Source organism: Heteronotia binoei, chromosome 11 (assembly GCF_032191835.1).
Source record: "Heteronotia binoei isolate CCM8104 ecotype False Entrance Well chromosome 11, APGP_CSIRO_Hbin_v1, whole genome shotgun sequence".
NCBI lineage: Eukaryota > Metazoa > Chordata > Lepidosauria > Squamata > Gekkonidae > Heteronotia > Heteronotia binoei.
In genome coordinates, this window is record NC_083233.1 from 48881915 (window position 1) to 48902378 (window position 20464).

General features: G+C 46.6%; 1 protein-coding gene across 1 annotated transcript; it reads right to left on the bottom strand.

Moving 5' to 3' along the window:
* Positions 1–2164: 2164 nt before the first annotated feature.
* On the bottom strand, positions 2165–20172 carry CNGA2 (cyclic nucleotide gated channel subunit alpha 2). Its single transcript, XM_060249900.1, has 7 exons — positions 19680–20172; positions 12752–12876; positions 8820–8930; positions 7805–7975; positions 6058–6168; positions 4572–4678; positions 2165–3985 (listed from the first exon to the last, which is right to left on the bottom strand). Exons 2-7 carry the CDS (start codon positions 12841–12843, stop codon positions 2583–2585), a joined length of 1995 nt encoding a protein of 664 aa, XP_060105883.1. The 5' UTR covers positions 12844–12876; positions 19680–20172; the 3' UTR covers positions 2165–2582.
* Positions 20173–20464: the final 292 nt, after the last annotated feature.

Here is a 20464-nt window from a genome sequence, read left to right on the forward strand (position 1 = left end):
GTTTGGTGGTTTCTCTCTTGTTTATCTCATCCAGGAAGGTTGAAGCAGACCAACCTTCAAGGGTTCCATGGTGCACAGCACCCCCTTGTGGCCCGCTTTATTTAACTGCAGGGATTGAAGCTAAATCCCCAGCAAAAAAAGCGCCACTCTGTGATACTACAGATGTAACATTGCTTGAGACATGCGCTGCAAAGAGTGCTGCAGGGCTATTTGTTCTGGAAATAAGTATACTCTTGGAACATTAGCTGGGCCTGAGCCAAAGTCATAGACAAAGAGATCCTCCACTTGGACCAGCTAGAAGAGAAATACAAGGAGAGAGAGAAGCTAAACAAACAATTTGTTCTTCCAGTTTTAGATGCATTTGTTCAGCACGGAACCATAGCCAATTATGATGCCCTTGGCATATGTGCATGAAATTAACATCCATGCATAGGTATGTCACAATATTTTTGTGTGTGTGCTAAAAACACAAGGTATAACCTGATCCAGAGTCCCACTGCAAGCTGTCCAGTGGATAGAAGGATTTATATCCCGCCCTATCTCAGAGTCTCACAATCTCCTTTACCTTCCCCCACCCCCACAACAGACACCCTGTGAGGTAGGTGAGGCTAAGAGAGCTCTTACAGCAGCTGCCCTTTCAAGGACAACTCCTACGAAAGCTATGGCTGACCCAAGGCCATTCCAGCAGGTGCAAGTGGAGGAATGGGGAATCAAACCTGGTTCTCTCAGATAAGAGTCCACACACTTAACCACTACACCAAACTGGCTCTGGTACCTAGAGAGGGCCTATCTCTTCTTCTGTAATTTATGGTGGCAGCTAAATAACACCCTGGTCCAAACTTAGAAGTCTCTTTTTATTCTGTCACTGTATTAGGAGGAACTGAGCACCCCAAGGTAGCACCCATTATCTGAGCAAACCCAGCCAAGCCTAGTAAAACTGCTGCAAGGAAGTCTTCTGAATACTTGGAGTGCAACTTTTCTTATTTCACAGCTAAACCCTGAACCCAGATCAGGAAAGGAGGCTGTTTCCACCTCATGCATGGCAGTGGGTATTACCAGGAGGCTTTCAAAATAAGTAAATCTAAGTTGGGCAAATAAATAGCATTTGTATAAAGGTTCTTCTTTTGATCAAAGTGGTTCCATGTGCCTGATATCTGAACCTGTGCATCAAGGACAGAGATGGGGGCAGAAGGGAGCAATTCTCAAGGAAGAAGAGGGAGGCTGGGTGGAGCAGGGTAGAAAGCCCTCCCAAAGACGATGGGAGGCTTTAACAGATTCTGCCTGTGCATTAAGGAATATTCATTTTTTTAGAATCCATACTCTAGCATGGTATAGTTGGAAAGGCCTCTAGATAAACAATCGAGTTGAGCATGAACAGGGCCTTTTTTATAGCAGGAACTCCTTTGCATATTAGGCGATACACCCCTGATGTAGACAATCCTCCAAGAGCTTACAAGATTCTTAGTACAGAGCCTATTGTAAACTTCCAGGAGGATTGGCTACATCAGGGATGTGCGGCCTAAAATGCAAAAAGCCCTGAGCATAAACATCATATTGGTTTCAAATACTCTTGTTCTGGTAGTCCTTCAGGCATCTCTACCTATTTAGATTACTCCGCATACACAAGAGTTAAGTAGAAGCAGCTATATTGAATTATACAGTTAGATTACTTCCTCAAGCGTTCAGATTGGTGCTGCTCCAGAGTGTGAGCATTGTGTTCAGCTCGACAAAGGGGCAACTTTGAAGGATGCAACCGTCTTTGTAATTATGCAAAAAAAATTGTAAATGAGTGTGTTCTGCTATAGGCACCTCTTAGTTGCCATTGAAGGAGTCCACCATCATCAACTGAAAGGAACAAGTCTAGGAAGCCCTGCTGGGAAGGGCAAAGCAAGTGAGAAAGCAGCAGGGCTCATTGTCAAGCCACCTTCTCAGCCAGGCAGAAGAACCAGAGCTGAAGAGCCTGTGTCTAAATGCAGGGTTACTGACATGCATGCATACACAAGTGTAAACATGTGCACACACACACACCCTGCCCTGAGGGTGATATACTCCAACCGCACACATGCATACCCCATTGCTCCTGTTCCATACCCATACATGAGGGAAACAGCACAGACAGTCTCAGGGGATGGGGTAATATGGAAGCGTTAAACATACAAGGTCTGGCTTAGGACTTTTCTCTCCTGTTTTGGCATTAACATATTGAATTATGCATTGCAAAGGGGAACAGTTATGTTACATAAGCAGATGTCAAAAATGAATGAACTTGCAGTGCTTGGCTGAGTCCATCTTGGAAGGCTAGCTGCTAATTCAGTGGGAGTGTGCCAAATGAACATCCTTCTGGTAGACTCCATCTGGAATATCTTTGGAGGGGATGGGGAGGAATACATATAGGGAGGACAAAAAGTCTTAAAAGAAAGAAGACCAGTCAACTAATGGAGAGCAATCAGGAACACCCCACTGGGAATGGCCTTGGAGGTAGCCATATCTGGAGGAGCAATCTGGAGATAAGATCTCCTTCAAGTTAGCGTGTGTGTGTGCAGCTGCTGTTTTCTGGAGCAAAACCTGCCAGTGTGGAAGCATCATGGTTTGGCTTTCACTTCATCCTCCTTGTCAGAGGCATCAGAGAAAAATTCATCCTTGTTGTATTGCTTCAGCTTGTTCTCCAAGTAGGTTATGCGCTGTTTGAGCTTCATCTGGGCAGTGTCATAGTCAGCCAGGAGCCGGGAGAAGCGGGTGTGCAGTGTCTCCAGGCTTGTCTCCAGCCTGTCCAGCTTCTGCCCAACATCCCCTTCCATATTTTCAGCAGCTGCTTCTTCATCCAGTAGCCCTTCTTTGGTCAGAATCTCACGGCCACGTTCCTCCAGGACTCTCTTGGCATCGGGGTACTCAGTCACTGATTCCATGAGGTCCTCCTTTGACAGGCAGAAGAGGTCAGAGTAACCAAGGCTGCGTATGTTTGCTGTCCGCCTGTTCCCCATTTTGCTCCCTCTGATGTTGAGGATGCTGATCTCACCAAAGCAGCACCCTGCAGTTAGCAAAGCGTATTGAGTCAAACCATCATCAGCCACTACAGCTAGCTTCCCTTCTTTGATGATATACATCTCCTTACCAATGTCCCCTTTCCGGCAAATATAATCACCTGGGCTGAAAACCTGAGGGCGGAGCTTGAGCACCAGTTCCACCAAGAGCCCAGCCTCACAGTCCTGGAATATCCTCACTTTCTTCAGAGTCTCCAGGTGGACATTGATGGCTATCTCTGCTCGCAGTTTGTCAGGCAGGTTCTTGAGTACTTCCCATTCATCCACAGTTTTCTTATTGGTCCAGAGATAGTCAAACCACCGAATGACCTTGGCCTCCATATCCTTGCTCACTTTGCGGAACTGCATATAGTGCTTGACAGCATCAATTTTGGCCTGGAACTCTGCTCGGGTGGCATTCATGTTGGAGATCATGGATCCCACATTTCCCACAATTGTAGCAAAGATGAGGACACCAATCAGGAAGTCAAAGATGACAAACAGGTACTCTTCATCACGCACAGGAGGAGGAGTCTCTCCAATGGTTGTCAAAGTCAGGGTAGACCAATAGAGACAATAGATGTACTCCCTTGTCAGATACCCATACTCTGGATCCGATATATTTGGATAAACCCAGGTGTCTTCTCCAAAGCCAATGGACTTAGAAATAGCATAATAAATGCAGGCATTCCAGTGGATGATGACCAAGATGTACAACACGAGATTGCTGATCCTAAAGATGTTTGGGTAGCTGGTCCTTGTCTCAGTCCGGTCAAAAAACTCAAACATGCGGGAGAAGTGTAGCAGCCTATTGAAGCGTACCTCAGGCCGGTGTAAGCCTGTGGCAAAGTATGCAAAATCAGTGGGTAAAACGGAGATGATATCAAGCTTGAATTGTAAGGTGGCAACATATTTATCACCCAGCTTCTTGGGGTCTCTGACGAGTAAGCCCTGTTCAAGGAAACCTGCCAAGGAAAGCATAGCAAGGTATTAACCCCAGTCTTTTGTCTAGTGATGTGATTGCCAAAGCAGTTACTCAAATATTTCTACCCAGTCACCACGTTCTGCAAGTTGTAGCCTTCACCAGGTTCTACCTGTGTAAATTACATTAGGTGAGGAAGTTAGTTCTTATGGTGACATCGACACAACCCACCACCCAGACTTTCCACCTTCCCAGTGGTGAATTAGCAGGGCAGGGAGGGGATTGCTGAAACAATGCTACAGCCCCAGAAATTCTGAGTACATTGAAGTATATATTTCCCCCTTTAAGTTCATTCATTAATTCAACAAGATATCACATCAGAAACCTTAATGATTCCTGAATGCTAATTCCTGTTTTGGGAAAAAAATGTTCAAAGTTGAGGTTGATAAATCTTTCATTGGGAAGCTATTTGTCAGAATGTCTGTTAACAAGAACCTCTTTCTTGAGACCTCTTAAGGACTGAGAGGAGCAAGTGAAAATATTGCTTAAACACAGTTGACATGGGCAGCAGTGGAAAGGCACATCTGTGAGCTGATGCTTTTCCAAGCCAGATGCCTAGCCACACTCACCTGTGCGCAGCCGGACAATAATGTCCATGAGATAGATGCCATCAGAGACATAGTCCAGAACCAGCCATAGGATCAAGTACCGCTTGTGGAGCTCAGTAAAACAGGCTCTGCAAGAAGATCAAACAGAAAAGCTCCGAAGGATGAAGGCCAATGCCGATGCATCACTGGCAGCAGGGATTATACCTAATCTGATAAAGGGGCAGTGGAGACTAGTGCTGAGCCACTTTTGCTCTCATTTGCTGGGGGAGTTTATATTGTTTGTGAAATGATGCAGTACTGTTCAAAAGGAAGTGACTGTCAGATGAAATGTGCCTCCCTTTACCAAGGGAAATGGGATGACATTCCTGTGCTTTGATCCTGTTGTGCTTATAGATATCCAAGTGTGGTGAGGATTTGCTTTACAGGGTCTGAGATATGGCCTCCAAAAGAAGATGCCCCCAAGAAAGTGTTTTCTGGAGAAATGAATGGCTGCCATTTCCCCAGAAAGCACTTTCCCGGAAGCACCTTCTTTTGGAGACATAAACTCTGTAAAACAAATCCTCACCAAACTTGGAGGGCAGGTAGAGGTGAGTCAGCCAAAGATCTCCTGTGAGTTTAGTGACTCTAGTTTGCACAGGATCCATTCTATACACTCATGAACCTCCTGAACCTGCCTCTGTCAAAATGACCACTGAGATCATTTTGATAGGTGTAAGTTCAGGAGGTTCAGGAGTGTATAGAACTGTTCCTGTGCAAGCTAGAGACCCCAGACCTGGAGGGCATGTAGAGGAGCACCTGAGTGAGGTCCATTGTGAGTTTGGTGTCTCCAGCTTGCTCAGAATCTGTTCTATACAATCCTCCATCTGCACCTTTCAGAATGACCTAGGTTCAGAAGGGTATAGAAGTGATTCTGTGCAAGCTGGAGACATCAAAGACACAGGGGACCTCACCCAGGTGCTCCTCTACCTGCCCTCCAAGTTGTTACTTTGAAGTTCTGTAAACATATTGATTGAGTGGAAGTAGTCTGTTTGGAAATGCCTCTGCTCACAAACCAGCATGAACCTCCATGAATAGCTTGAAAGTTCATGGAAAGTTTGTGCCACTTGACCTGCTACAAATTTGACTTCATGAAGCACAAACAGGCAAAAATTCATCACCAACTTTAGTTTGTGAGCTGGTTAGTGCTCATCCCTCGTCATTGAATGGATGCTTTCAAAATTAGTGACTGTGTGTTTCAGGATCTCAGCAGGTGAGAATATAAGCTGGAACAGGCTATAATCTGAAATGGGCCAGTAAGAAGGCAGCTGGAGTGATTCTTCCCATCTTCCGCTCTGAGCCTCCAAGAGAGAAAGTGCCAGTAAGACATACAAGTTACTCTTACCCTTGGATCTGAGGCACAGAGAATAAGAGAGGAGGGAACAGAATACAAAGACCAATTTTACTCATTGCATGTAATATTTCAGTGGAGAGAACAGTCACATTACAGGCAACAAAATTTGCAGCTCACCGTGCTACCAGCATGCACCAGTTATACAGAACAGGCAGTGCGATGACCATCAGCCAGCGATAGTACCAGTCCCCAGAAGGATCTAAGACAAAGATCTCCCATTTCTTCTTCCTGAAAAGAAAGTCAAAATAGCCTATTACAGAACAAGGCCCATCAATAGCCACAGGTGAAGAGCAGTGGCAAAGAACATTACTTGGGTGCCAAAAGTGCCCTGTTCAGATCTCAGCTTGGACATCAAACTTACCACCTAATGGCAGAGAAGGGGGTTGATTTGGAGCACTTAAACAGAGGAAGAGGGAATGGTTCAACACTCACCTATGTCACAGCAATTTCCTGCTGAAGAAGATCTGCAGTTCAAGGCTTTCAGAAGCCTAGAGATACCGATTCCTTTTCTTGTGAGCCTGCTACTTGCAGACTGACAGGGGGGAGTGCTGGAATTTCTATGGCTGTGTGGCAGGCTACCCAGAAAAAAAAACTGTCTGGCAGGGCAAGACAGGCCCTTTCAACCCAGCAGCAAGACTCACCTGGGTGGAGCAGGGTGGGACCAAGGGCAGAATGGTTCAGTAGCCTCAGCAACAGTAGCAACAGTGAGCAAGCCTGGGTGGAAGAGCCCAGGTCTTTTGAGGCAAGGCAGGGAACAGAAGAGAGTGGAGCTTAACTCAAGAGCCAGGTGTGAAGCTGGGGCTATAAAAAGAGAGGAAGGGGAACTGGGAAGAGGCTAGTAGGAGAAGAAGATGGCAGAAGTAGGAGGCAGGTTGCAGCATCGTGGCTCTCTCCCTGTGTAATGCAGTATAATCCTATGGCAGGTGAAGTGAACCACACCTTCAGAGGTCTGGATTGCTAAATAAAGCAACTTCATAAGGAAACACTGCTTGGCCCCATGGATTCCAGGCATGATGTTCCCTGGCCCCTACAGGGCACTAAAGGCTGTTAGAACTGAAACCTTGACATTAGCCTAAGTGAAAGGCCTTGTGACAGTTCCCAGACCCTTTCACAGTATGGCAGTCAGTCTTGTGTTATCTTGAATGGGAGAAAAATAAATAAATTTGACCTTCATCACCCCATCAATCTCTGCTGCAGCAACTGCCACCTGAGACATTATGGTGGCTGCATGAACATGATGGCTCCTGCCATCAAGGTCTGCCTGGGCTCAGGGCTCTTCCTTCTTCCTTGTTCTTTTGCACCACTTTAAAGCCAAACTGACCAATTTGCTGAACTGGATAGGCTAAAGCCTGCTAGCTACAATACAGCTGCAAGTCCACAAGATGCCACAAGGTTCCTTTTGGTTTCTGCTGCAACAGACCGAGGGGGATGCTCCTCTGGAATTGGTAATTAACAAGATCCTCTTAACCTGACAGAGAAGACCCCATTTTCAAACTGCAGCTATTAATACCAAAGGTGTATGTCCTTGGCCTCCCTTCTGCAGAAAACAACCCTTTCTTCATGCTCAAATTACCTTGGTGCAGGCTCATCAGCAAGTCTTGCCCTTTAATTATACAGAGGAAAGGAAGCTAGGTTATCATTCCAGGTATGAGCAGACAAAAGGAGTGGGTGGCAAACATCCTTGCAACAGGAAGCCTGGCAAAGAGTTTGGGCTTCTGCAGAGCTAGCAAATAATCAGTGCAATCCTAAGCAGAGTCACCGCCTCCTTAGACTACTGACTGCAGTAGACCTACAATGGAGCAACTCCAATTGGGCTTGCATTGAATGTTGTGCCAGCCAAATGGGTGCAAAGAAGGAACCTTACTTCTTCTTTTTGCCGCCCTCTTTATCCTGGGTATCTTTACTGCTAGCAGATACCGTCCAGTTCTGCACATCTGGCCCACGGAATCGTTCAAGGAAAGAATCCGGGCGCTCCTGTTCTTCTCGCCAGCCTTTGTTGGCCCATTCCCTGAGCACCAACACCAACCGGGCTATCCTGGAAAGGAGCAGGGGTAGAAAAGAATGGTTAGGAAGATGAAGAATAAACACACAGCTATTCTGCACCATGAAAATGTTGACAAAAGCCAGCTTCAGGGACTGTTCTGGGTTCGAGGTGGCCTGAGGAAGATATCCTAACTACTTCCAACAAAAGTAAGATGGACATCTATGGTTGACCAACAGAAAAGAAAAGAGGATAAAATCTGCATATGCTGATTTACATCCAAAGATGCAAATTTATACATAATTACTATAATTTAAGGGGAAATACAACTCACCACAGTGCCACCTCTGTCTAGGGCAGCAGGCAGAGCTCAGCTCCTAGAGCGACAACCTGCCATTCAAATGTTTGCAAAAAACTTCAGGGAAAAACACCCTACTTCTGCCAGTTTTTCTGGACTGAAGCAGAACTTGGACATTTCAGAGGACAAACCTAAAAATAGAGGAGTGTCCTGGTCACCTTCAGACCGCTCCCCCATCATCATCATGTTTGGCAGCCTTTGGTCCAAAGAAGATGATATTGGTCCAGGTATAAAGAACAGTCTAAAGTCACAGCAGGATGAAAAACGTCAGCAACCAACCCAAACACCAAGCAGTCTCCACCAAAGCTAAAGAAACCAAAGCTAAGTGGCTTTCAAAGCTACCAGTCCTTGCCTTGCTGGAGAAAGGGTGGCTGTGTTTTAGGCCACAGGAAGGATTTTTCAGCTCCGTCAAACATCCCACACAATGGCAAGCCCATCTGAGATTGTGTTCTGACAGCAAAAGCTCCAGAAGTTGCCTCTTTACCATACTTGTACAGTGCTTACCCTTCAAGCAACATATGGCTAAAGCCCCACAAGTACCTGCCAAGGCCCTTTTTCCCATGAGGGGCAGTGCACGATTGCCGGCCTGCTTCATCCAAGGCAGCAATCCGCTGCAGCTCTGAAGAAGTGTCATCGTCAGGTGATGATTTTCTTTGGAGACAAAATAGGGCAGTTACTTTCTGCGGAGGCCCAGAGACAGAAAAGGAACCATGCTTTCTGCCTCAGTCCTCCTCCCACAGCCCATCAAAACTGGATCCCTATATTAGTCTGCATCAAGTTTTATCTCACAGGAGGGTATTATTGACCCCATGAAACTCGCCATAACAGACAGTCTTGCTCCTCTGCTCAGTGGCTGGCCAGTCCCTTCCTCTAGTGCTGCTCAGCTTCTCTCTGGAGAGGGTTCCATGTTTTGAGAAATCCGTGAGCCACCTGAGTAAGGCAAAGGGTGTATGATGGGGGAAGACATGTGTCTTGTTATTGTAGTGGGCTGATTCTGCCTCTAAGGGCCAATTCACACATTTACTTGTCTCTGTATGCATCAGGAGTTCCATTCCTCCCAAGGGCATGGGGTCCATATTCCAGTGGCAACCATGGCATGAATTAAGGGGCTTCAACCTTACTTTCATGCTGTTGCCATAGTTGAAATGGACCAGGGAGTTAATAATTGCTCCATTGGGAAACTTGCAAGTCAAGTTGTACATTTCCAAATGGAGCAAACAGCAGGTCATGAGGGCCATCTCAGGGTGGGGAAATGGCCCAGGAGGGAGGCGGAAGCCCCTTCTCCGTGGCTTCTGTGGTTATAAGCACAATTTGACCCCTCTGAAACTTGCAGTGCATGTGTGATATAAAGTCCTTGGGGCATGGCTCTTACTCCAGTGTTGAGCTCAGTCCTGGTCTGATTTCAGGTGCCTTTCCCCATGGCTCAAGGCAACTTACAATACAATACATAATTAAAAAACAGTCAGTAAACAATAAAACCCCAATTCACCCCCAAGTCTAATAAAACACCTGCAACTCACTCTCCATTAAAATTCCTGGCAAATAAAGCAGCCTTAGAGGGCCTCCTTTGCATCCTGTGAATCAGCCCTAAGAGAACGTGAATATGTTGGGTGTGATGCTCACAAGCAGTAAATCCCATTCCTATACATCAGAGGTCTCCAAACTTGTTGAGCCTGCAGGCCCTTCTAGAACTCAGATATGGAGTGGGTAGATCAGCTACACAGAGCAGAGCCCAACACAGCATGTTGGGAGGTTCCACACCAAGAGTCTCCTGTGAGGGAGAGAGCTGCTTCTAAACTCTGGAAATCTCTCCCTGGGGGGGTCTCATCTGTCCCCTTCTGTTGTTTTCTGCCAGTGGGTGAAGACTGCTTTGTCTCTCTCAGTGACCCTCCTTCCTACCCTATGTTTAAATTACATTTATGTTTTTGTATGTATATTTTAGCTCTAGTTTTAATTATTTTAATGGTGTGGTTTTATTTGGTTTTAGTGGTTTTTAAGACTTTATTGTGTATATTTTTAATACGTTAGCCGCCTTTGTGCCCCTGGTGAGGACAGAAAGATGGAGCATAAATGTTATACATAACACAAAATAAATAACTAAATAAATGAGTATCCCTTGAGGATTTGCAGGCAGTACCTCCTGAACTAAGGACACACAGGACAGCCAGGACCGAGTTTTTGCATTAGAAGAGAAACACCATTTGTTTTCAGTTTCCTAAGGGGAGGGTTTGCTTCCTGTAAACTCACTGAAGACCATTTCCAAGTCCAGACACAGAGCATCCTATTCTGTACCTGGGCACAGAGGTGGGAAAGGCATAGGATCAACAGTAGGCACCTGAGATCAGACCAGGATTGAGCTCACCACTGGAGTAAGAGTCTTCTGCGAAAAGCTACCAGGACCAGTCCAAGTCAAGGGCCAGAATACACTTTACACAAAGTGCCAAAGGGTACTCATAGCCATACTGCAGTTACCAGTCCCTGATGGCAACTCCTGTGTAAAAGAAGATGAAGATAAGAAGATGATATTGGATTTATATCCCGCCCTCCACTCCGAAGAGTCTCAGAGCAGCTCACAATCTCCTTTATCTTCCTCCCCCACAACAGACACCCTGTGAGGTGGGTGGGGCTGGAGAGGCCTCTCACAGCAGCTGCCCTTTCAAGGACAACTTCTGCCAGAGCTATGGCTGACCCAAGGCCATGCTAGCAGGTGCAAGTGGAGGAGTGGGGAATCAAACCCGGTTCTCCCAGATAAGAGTAGTGGTTAAGTGGGCACACTTAACCACTACACCAAACTGGCTCTCCACAGCAGGGGGCCAATTCAGATTGGCACTGTAGCCCAGGGAAGGAGGGGATCCTGCCTCTACCCCGTGTCCTTTTCAAGAGCAAGCATCCAGCATATGTGCAGCTCCTCAAAAGGACAAATAATGTCTGCCCCTTGTGTTCCCTGAACTGTTTCAGCTCCCAAAAATGGTGTGGGGTAAGACAAGAGCCCTTCCTTCTCCTGTACCACAGTCCCAATCCAAATTAGGTCCCTGTTACATTTTTTGCAAAGGAATTGCCAAAGGGGACTCACAGCTTCTCTTTGGCGGCAAGTCCCCATGGAACTTGCATAATACATAGTTTGCCCCAAAGCTGGAGAGCTGTTGAACCAGCAATGGCTAGAGATCAACTGAAGGTTTATACAAGGAGCTGATGACCCACTCTTTCCTGTGTCCATGCTTGGCTGCTGGGTCCTGCAATGATCTAGAAAGTGGTACTTTACTCCCATATGAGACCAGAGTATGGGTGCCTGAGCCACCAGGTGTGTGCTTCTTCACTTGATCCAGGTTCTAAGCCTGGTTTCCTTATTTCTGGGGGGAAACTTTGGGGATACTGTAGGTCAATGGGTCCACTCAGGATGTTCCTGGTCTGCTTGTTCCACTAGCCCTTGAAGCCTGCTGTGGTAAAGAAGGCAGGGGGTATTCCCCTGGAAGCTGTAAGGTGCAGGGAGGCTTAGTATAATGGGAACTCTAGAGCCCTTGAGGAGCCTTCTCCTCCCCAGATGAAGCTGAGCCAAGGGAGGTCCTGACACCCTGTCTTTCTGTGCCCTTGGCCAATCTGCCAGCACATGGCTGGGAAAGTTCAGTCCTTTGCTCATCAGTCAGCTGATGGGAAGTGATCTGAAGCTTCCTATTTTTTCCTGTCCTGTCCAAGACCCTTTAGCTTTGTCCCCAAGATTCAGGCAAGCAAGCTCCAGGAAACACACTGGTGAGTTCCAAGGCTCCCTCAGGTGCCACGTTAATAATCACTGCTACACATGACTTGGATGCCCTACCAGTCAAGCGGATACTTTAAGGTGTGTTCCACACTCTTGTGGTCTAACACACAAAAGGAGGGTTCAAAGGGAGACTTCCCTATCCTGCATCCTCAATGTAAAGAACTGTTTGCTCTTGACCCTGGAGCCATTGCCAGTGGCCTCAGCAAAGCTTTCCCTTCCTTTACACACACCACCAGGGCCAGCCCTGCCACTAGGCAATTACCTAGGGTGCCGGCCTTCTGGGGGTGCCAGTCTGTGTGCCCCCAAGTGGCTCAGTGATGTTATCAGTGCAAGGGGAGTGCCAGAAGTTAGCCTTGCCTAGGGTGCCAGATAGTCTAGGACCGGCCCTGCACACTGCCCTCCTATATGATTCAATTCATATTTCTGAGCATGTTCAGCATCCTTACCAATAAGCAACCAAGTCCCCCACCCCCTGCATCTGAGCCTCTAGGAGAAGCCTCCAGTCAACCAAGCCAGCTGGTTTCATGTGGTTTTCAAGCAGACTTTAAGCAACAACCACAAGGAAAGAAAAGTCTAGTCCACATTCACTGGCCTCCTGCAGAGAGGAAAAGTGACAGAGCCCCCTCAATACCTCAGTGATTGATTTCTAGCCTCCCCAAAGCTTGCATGCCTCTCTGTGGACCAAACCCTTGCCAGAAACCCAAGAGCACATCACCTCCTCAGATTATGCCGCTCTTTATTGGCAGTGAGTGATTTCAGAGTCAGTTTGGCAGGGGACGTCCTCAAGCCATTGCTCTTTTCTGGCATCCTCCATGCACAGAAGAAGGCGCGGGCATGAACCTGCTCCAGAAAACACAAAGTAAAGAATCATTTGAATAGCTCCAGAAAGATGCCTGCATGTGGCTGCCCATGTCATGGATGCTTCACACATTGATTTCATGACAAAATGGAGGAGAAAAAAACACAGCAGAGCCTCAGTTGCAAGCAGCACCTTAAGCAGAGAGACATCATTCCTGGAAGGTCGGGGACAAAGGGTCGCAATTGGGGGGGAGCTATCCCGGAGGTGCACACTCGATTGTGGTGTGCCCCAGGGGGCGGTTCTCTCCCCGATGTTATTTAACATCTACATGCGGCCTCTTGCCCAGATTGCCCGAAGGTATGGGCTGGGATGTCACCAGTATGCTGATGACACCCAGCTCTATCTACTGGTGGATGGCCGACCTGTCTGCGCCCCGGAAAAACTTGACCAGGCATTACGGGCCGTGGCTGAGTGGCTCAGACTGAGTGGGCTATGAAGACAGAGGTCCTTTGCTTGGGTCGCCGCGGCCCGGGGAGGGGGATCTCCCTACCGGCTTTTGACGGTGCGCCGCTGATGGCGGCGGACAGGGTCAAGAGCTTGGGGGTGCTGTTGGAGCCTTCCTTAAAGATGGAGGCTCAGATAGCAGCCGCTGCCAAGTCCGCATTTTTTCATCTTAGGCGGGCAAGGCAGCTGGCCCCCTTTCTGGAACGCGACGACCTAGCAACAGTGATCCATGCTACGGTCACCTCAAGGTTGGACTACTGCAATGCCCTCTACATGGGGCTGCCCTTGTCCCGGACCCGGAAACTGCAGCTGGTGCAGAATGCCGCGGCCCAGCTGCTATTGGGTCTCCCAAAGTGGGGACACATCCGGCCGGGTCTCCGGACTCTGCACTGGCTTCCAGTGATATACTGAGTCCGGTACAAGGTGCTGGTTATTACCTTTAAAGCCCTATATGGCCTGGGACCTGCCTACCTGAAGGACCGTCTTTCCCCACATGTTCCCCAGAGAGCACTGAGGTCAGGAACACAAAATCTCCTCACTATCCCCGGGCCAAAAGAAGCCCGTCTGAAAGCCACCAGAGAAAGGGCTTTCTCCGTTATGGCCCCCGTATGGTGGAATCAGCTGCCGGAAGAGGTGAGGGCCCTGCGGGACTTGGCGCAGTTCCGCAGGGCCTGTAAGACGACCCTCTTCCGGCTAGCCTACACCTAGCTATGATGACAACTGATGTAACTGGCCAGCCATCTGTTTACAGGAAATTGAAATATTCTGTTTTAAAGTTTTAACTGTTTAAATATTTAATTGTTTTACACTTAATATTGTTTAAATTTTATGTTTGATTAAATTATTGGAAGCCGCCCTGAGCCATTCGTGGGAAGGGCGGGATATAAATCTCAAATAAATAAATAAAATTCAATTACCCTTTGGTCTGGGATGGAGTAACAAGAGAACTACCTATTGAAAGCCAGGATGGTGTACCAGCTACAGCAGGAACAGGCAACCCATAGCATGCACAGTGGTGCAACGGACCATTTGCTCAGCAGGTAGGGATGGTTCTCCACCCTGGGAACTGAGAAAAGCCCTCAAGATGCTAGAAAGCACACCTGGGGCTCAGCTTGCTTTCTGTCTAACTGATCAAGGACAATTCTCATCTCCCCCACACTTTTCAGTCACCAACACACCAACAACTTCATAGGCAGGAGTCCAGGGGCACCTTTAAGATCAACAAAGGTTTATTCAAAGTGTGAGCTTTCTTATTCTTGTGCATGAAAGCTCATACCTTGAAAAAAACTGCATTGGTCTTAAAGGTGCCACTGGACTCCCGCTTTGTTCTATTGCTTCAGACCAACACAGTTGCCCACCTGGATCTATTTTCACAGGCAGACATTGTGAGGGAGTTGGCCCAAGCCAAAAAGGCTGCCCTGAAAGTATTGGATGGTGACAGAGAAGACAGTAGAATCACAATGTTGGGACTGACACAAGAAAAGTATTCATAAATCAACATACATGTATTTATTGTTGAAAGCTAAAACCATTTAAGGGCCCATCATAAGCCTCTATCCTATGTAAAATCATAAAACCTCAGTGGGAACCCACTCAACTTGACCTGATACATTTCGACCTTGGAACATAGGCTCTGACTTCACTTGATCAATTCTGGACCACGTGGCATACAAAAAAACTCTGAATGCTATAGGTATGCTCTTGATTAAGACATAAGGCTATAGAACAAGAGGCCTCAAGAATATCTGTAAGCCTATATCACTTCACTAAATTTCCTTGTCGTCCAGCATTGTTCTATTGTTTTATTCTGTTCTATATTATGAGCCAATATGTTTATTTACCTTTCTGACCTCTGAAGAAAACCAATTTAGGTCAAAACGCACCAGGTCAAGTTGAGTGGGTTTCCATTGAGGTTTTATGATTTTACATAGGATAGAGGCTTATGATGGGCCCTTAAATGGTTTTAGCTTTCAACAATAAATACATGTATGTTGATTTATGATTTTTTTACTTTGTTTTTAATATTCGGCCCTTTAATTGCATATTAACCTTTTAGATTTCTTACTCCTGTTTTTGGGTTAAGTTTCTTTCCCTTCTTTGTTTTTCTTTCTTCACAAGAAAAGTATTGCCAGCTCTGACCCTTCCATCTCTGGCCTGGTTTTCAGTCCCCAAGTTTCCTTCTGCCCTTTGGAGACAGCTTATGCCTCCATCACCCCCACTCCAATCACCTGGCCTTACCTGTTCTAGTGTCTATTGAACCCCTGATTCAGAAGGGTACAAATGTTGTATCAGATTCCTTGGTAGGTCTGCCCGGGATCCAGATTTGGGACCCTTAGACCCATTCTGGGAGGAAATAAGCCCAACCCTGACATAGATTTCCTGGAGAAACCACAGTTCTCCAAGAACTTTTGTCAAAGGTATATCATTTATTCTTTTTGACTGAAATAGCCTACTACTTTCAGATAATTAAGAAGCTGGAAGAACAGCAGAGCAGCTGCATCAGTACCAGATTTGGGATGTAACTTCACAACCCTCCCAATCCCACGTCATCCATACACACACACACCTGGCCTGTGCTTGGCAAATCGTTGCTTTTCATTGACATTTTCCCATCTGTGATACAATTCATTACCAACAAGGATTCCAGAGAGTCAGGCTGTTGCAGCAAAAACAAACAGGAGTCCCATGGCACCTTGAAGGCTAACGAGATTTTATTCCAGTGCAAGTGTTTGTAGGTTGTAATTAGTGATATGGATTGTAAGTGATAAATAGTTTAATTTTAAAAAGAGTTTACCTGTTAATCAATAAGTTGGATTGTCATTATTTTCAAATGGTGCAGATATGCATACATGCAGTTCATACATGCATGAACTCCATGCAAACATGCAGTTCATTTCAATTTTAATGTCCTTCCTTCTCTCCTATGTTTCTCCACTCTTAGACCCTTGACATTTTTTCCACCACTCCCCTTTCCTCTCCCATGTGATATCTCTATGTTATTAGTAAAGAACAAAGGAGCTTTTCCCAGTGGCTTTCATCTTTGTCACTGTTACCAAGGTGACAGCATGAGCATCAAGCCCTACTCTAACAACAGGTGTGAGATGCTCTCCCAGACATCCTTGATAGGACCGCAGCTGTAATGAGAGCCCTGGTGCTGGGGGGGGGGGGGGGCACCCAGGAACCAGTGCTACTCTTTCTGAGCTTCTCGACGAAGGAGAAAAGTAGAAATGGAAACTGCAAGTGCCGAGCAGAGCAACCTGACCACTAGCTTTGAGATGCAACAGTTTGAGATGGACTCTTCCTCATCAGTTGTTTTAAAAGATTATCACAAAACCCTACAGCTATTAGAGGCCTGATAGGCCATCTAGTCCAGCCTTCTCCTCACTCCAGACTCTTCTGAAAAACCTCTAGCACATGAGAGCCCACTTGTTCCTCATAACTGGTCCCATGGCCAAACTGCTCTTTTCATTTGGAGATTTCTTTCTCCTAATGCCCCACTAAAATCTCCATCAGATCTGGCATACAATTTTGCAAGTGCTTTAAGCCCCACTCAAATGGTATCAAAAGTTAATTTTTGAACAAATTCGACTAGCTACTAGTTAGCCAGCTCTCATCAGATCTCATAAAGCTAATCAGAGTCAGCCCTAGTTAGTACTTGGATGGAAGACCACCAAGGAAGTCCAGAGTGGCTCCACAAGGGCAAGCAATGGCAAACCTTCTCTGTTTTGTCTTTTGTCTTGAAAGCCCTACAGGGTCACTACCAACCTTATGTCAGCTACAACCAGGACCAGTGCTAGGGTTTTTGGTGCCCTAGGCGAGATGCCCACTAGCACACCCCCCCCAATTTAAAAAAACAGAATTGTAGGAGAAATGAAGAAACATGAAACTATTTACGTTTTTAATTTATAGTTTTTTATTTTTATTTTTTTATTTTTAAAAAAAATTGAGAGATTAAGCAGAAAAAAATGTGAGAATACTACTTGATCCTTTTAGCTGGAGGTGCCAGTGACAAGACCTTCACATGGCCATTTCTACTTAATCCTTTTAGTTGGAAGTGCCAGTGACAAGACTTTGTGCATGTGAGAAAGATTCTCTACCACTGAGCTATGGCTCCCACACCATGGCTCTGTTAAAGTAGAGTAGGAAAGATGAGTGGCAGCATACAAGGAGCCAATTTTTAGAAACTGTAATTGGCTTTTCTTCAACTTATACAATTGGTTAATTTATCCCTGCCGGGCTCCGAGGAGCAGACTGCACAGGCACTGTCCGCTTTTGCATTTCCCGGGTCTGTAACAGACCCAGAGAACACAAAACCAGCCAGGCAGCATCTGCACTCCATGGAGCCGGCTTTCCATTGGGGAAGGCAGGCTCCAAGGAGTGCACACACTGCACGTGGGGAGAGAGGGCCCCTGGTGACTCACCCCAGGCCAGGTTGCACCCTAGGCAGCCACCTACTTGGCCTACTCCCCCGCACCGGCCATGGCTACAACTTGGCAGCACTTTCCATCACCATAACTAACTCCAACCAGCTGAGGGAAGTGGGATAGTCTATGGTTCATGTCAAATGGTTGCTACCACATCCAGTGTGTTACCATTAACCTCCTTATCTCCTCCCCAGCATACCTCTTTAAAATGTCTTTTCTATGTAGAGGAAGCCCAACTATATGCCTCTGTTAATTCTACCATTAATTTTCTCCTACAATGAGTGAGCAACAGGGTAGGCCTCTTCTAACTCACTCAAGTCAGTTTAAAAGGTGATGAGGGGGGAGCGAGTTGTGACTTGAATATGGTTTCAGAACTCAAATAATATCTGTCACCTGAGAAAGGAAGGAATTAAACCCTCAATCCAAAAGTGTCTCTTCTCATGTAATTCAAACTGATCTCTCTGCAAACTTTAACAGGAAGTTAAAGGCTTGGACTAATCTCAATGGGCTTCTTCCTGCAAGGAGCTAATCTGACAAGCAGAATCAGGGTTTAAAATCAGAGGAGGAAAATTGAGAACTACTAAGGCCACCTTCTGGCTGTTTATGGTTGCCAATATCCACATAGGGCCTGGAGATCTCTCAGAATTACAACTGATCTCCAGGAGACAGAGATCAGTTCACCTGGAGAAAATGGCTGTTGTGAAGTGTGGACTCTGAGGCATTATACCCTGCTGAGGTCCTGCCCTTCCCCAAACCTTGCCCTCCCCAAGCTCCACCCCCCATTCAGAGTTGTCAACCCTCCAAGTGACATAATTCACACACACACAAACACACACCAGATCCCAAATAGCAAAGACGTCCCCCCCACACTTTTTTTTTTTTTTTACCTTTGAGGCTTTTCTGAGCTGGGGTAGGCAGCACTAAGGGAGTGAGGCTTCCGAAAGAGGCCGAGGCCCTGTTTTTCTGGTCCACGAAGGCAAAAAAGGAAGAGGAGGCCCAATTCTCACCTGCTGGGACTGGAGAATGAGGCCAAAGCACCCAGTGAACAACATGCCTTGTGAGAATGTTGGGCAGGGCGGAGCTGAGTGGTGTGGAGGCCCAGTGTATTCCAGGGCAGTTAAGAGCGTCCGTTGGGGAAGAGAGCCCAGTCAGTCTGTTGGCACCTTTCCCATTGTTTATAGCCCAAAGGCTTACTGAGAGTAGGCCAAACTAGACATTTGGGGGTTTTAACTAGTTGAGTCTGAGTTCCCAACTCAGGTTCTCCACAATCACACAGCAGCTGCAGGAAATGGTTTAAAAAATAATAATAAAGGAAGCTCAGGATATCACCACGGGACGGGTGTGGGGGGGAGGTTCTTATGTGCTCTGAAAGAGGGCTTGCTCCTTGCGCAGAATACAACATGTGGAGCTGCAAAAGCAGAGAAATAGTTCTCCCCCCACCCCATCCCATGCTGTTTTAGTATAACTCAGATCCAACTCATTAAAAACTTGAAATCTACTTTGGCCCTGTGACAGGAATAGCTGCTGCTTCATCCAAGAATGACTGCTAGTGCTTATTGTTCATGGTATTCAAAAATTATCTCCAAGTTCTTTGACAGTAACTATCCCTGCCTGTTGACATAAAGGTGAAGAGCTATCTGGGACCTCTTCCAAGTCTTCTCACATGTAAAATACCACCCCCTCCCCCTTTTTTGTTTGTTTTGTATAGAAGCAGAGGATAGCATAAGTGTTTTGAACACAAGGACAGATACAGAGGGGGTTGTGCTTTGTGCGAAGCAGCCTCTGTCAAGCAACGTATGGCCAGTGCAAAATGGTGGTGTGACTGTGGGCAGCCCCCTGCCTGTCTCTGCCCCCCACCCAGACATCTTGAACAGGTTTAGGGTTATGCAATTATTCCTTTCCCTTTGTGTACTCACGGTCAGGTGTCCTGCACAGCACCGTGTCTGGCAGCCAAATCCAACATGGAAAAAGAGTTGGCCAGCTGGTTCCAGTTAGCTTAGGTAGTAATACAAAGCAATCCACTCTCTGAGCCCAGTTTTCCCTTCTCAGCACTGTTTGTGATTAGTTGTGAGAGCTCCTCAGGCTCCACTGCTGCAAAAGCTACCAGAGTAACTAGAAGGGTCCAAAATTCATCCCAAGGATGCTGCAGTATCTTCAGCAGTCTGGGCCAGTCATAGATGACCCATTACCATGATTTATGGCACAGAAAAACAATTCCTCTTGCTCAGTCACTCGCTCTTTACTTCCCAGGGCCCTGAAACCCAGCTGGTAGCACCAGGATCATGGTGACCACGAAGAGCTAAAAGACTGTGCAAACTTCTGGGGAGGATAAAAGCCAGGGCAGTTCCTCCAAGCGCGTGCCTCTTACTGCAACACACCTGCTTCCAACTGCAAGTGATAGTGCACTCCATACGAATTAATTGCTTGCTGCTTTGTGTCTTGAGGGATGAAAGGGGAGCTACACACATGCTCTTTCCCTTGCCTCTTGCCTCAGCTGCCTTTGCACTTAACCCTTCATCAGGCTTTGGTTCAGCAAGGCAAAAAGGATCTCACGCAACAGATTATCCCTGCCAACCACACTTTTTAAACAAAGGCTGAGCTGTGTCCTGAATGCAGTCACCACTGGAGTGGATACATGTTCAGCTAGCTGGATTCTACAACTCAGTTGGTGTGTGATGAATGTGGCAATATTTTAAATTAT

Bases quoted from the DNA above. Each gene is read 5' to 3' on its own strand.
- CNGA2 (XM_060249900.1), bottom strand. From the start codon at position 12,843: ATGCCAGAAAAGAGCAATGGCTTGAGGACGTCCCCTGCCAAACTGACT. The intron at 8,931-12,751 runs GTGATGTGCTCT...TTGTCTCCAAAG, and splicing joins GAGCGGCATAATCTGAGGAG to AAAATCATCACCTGACGATG. The intron at 4,679-6,057 runs GTGAGCTGCAAA...ATCTTCTTGCAG, and splicing joins TGGTGCATGCTGGTAGCACG to AGCCTGTTTTACTGAGCTCC.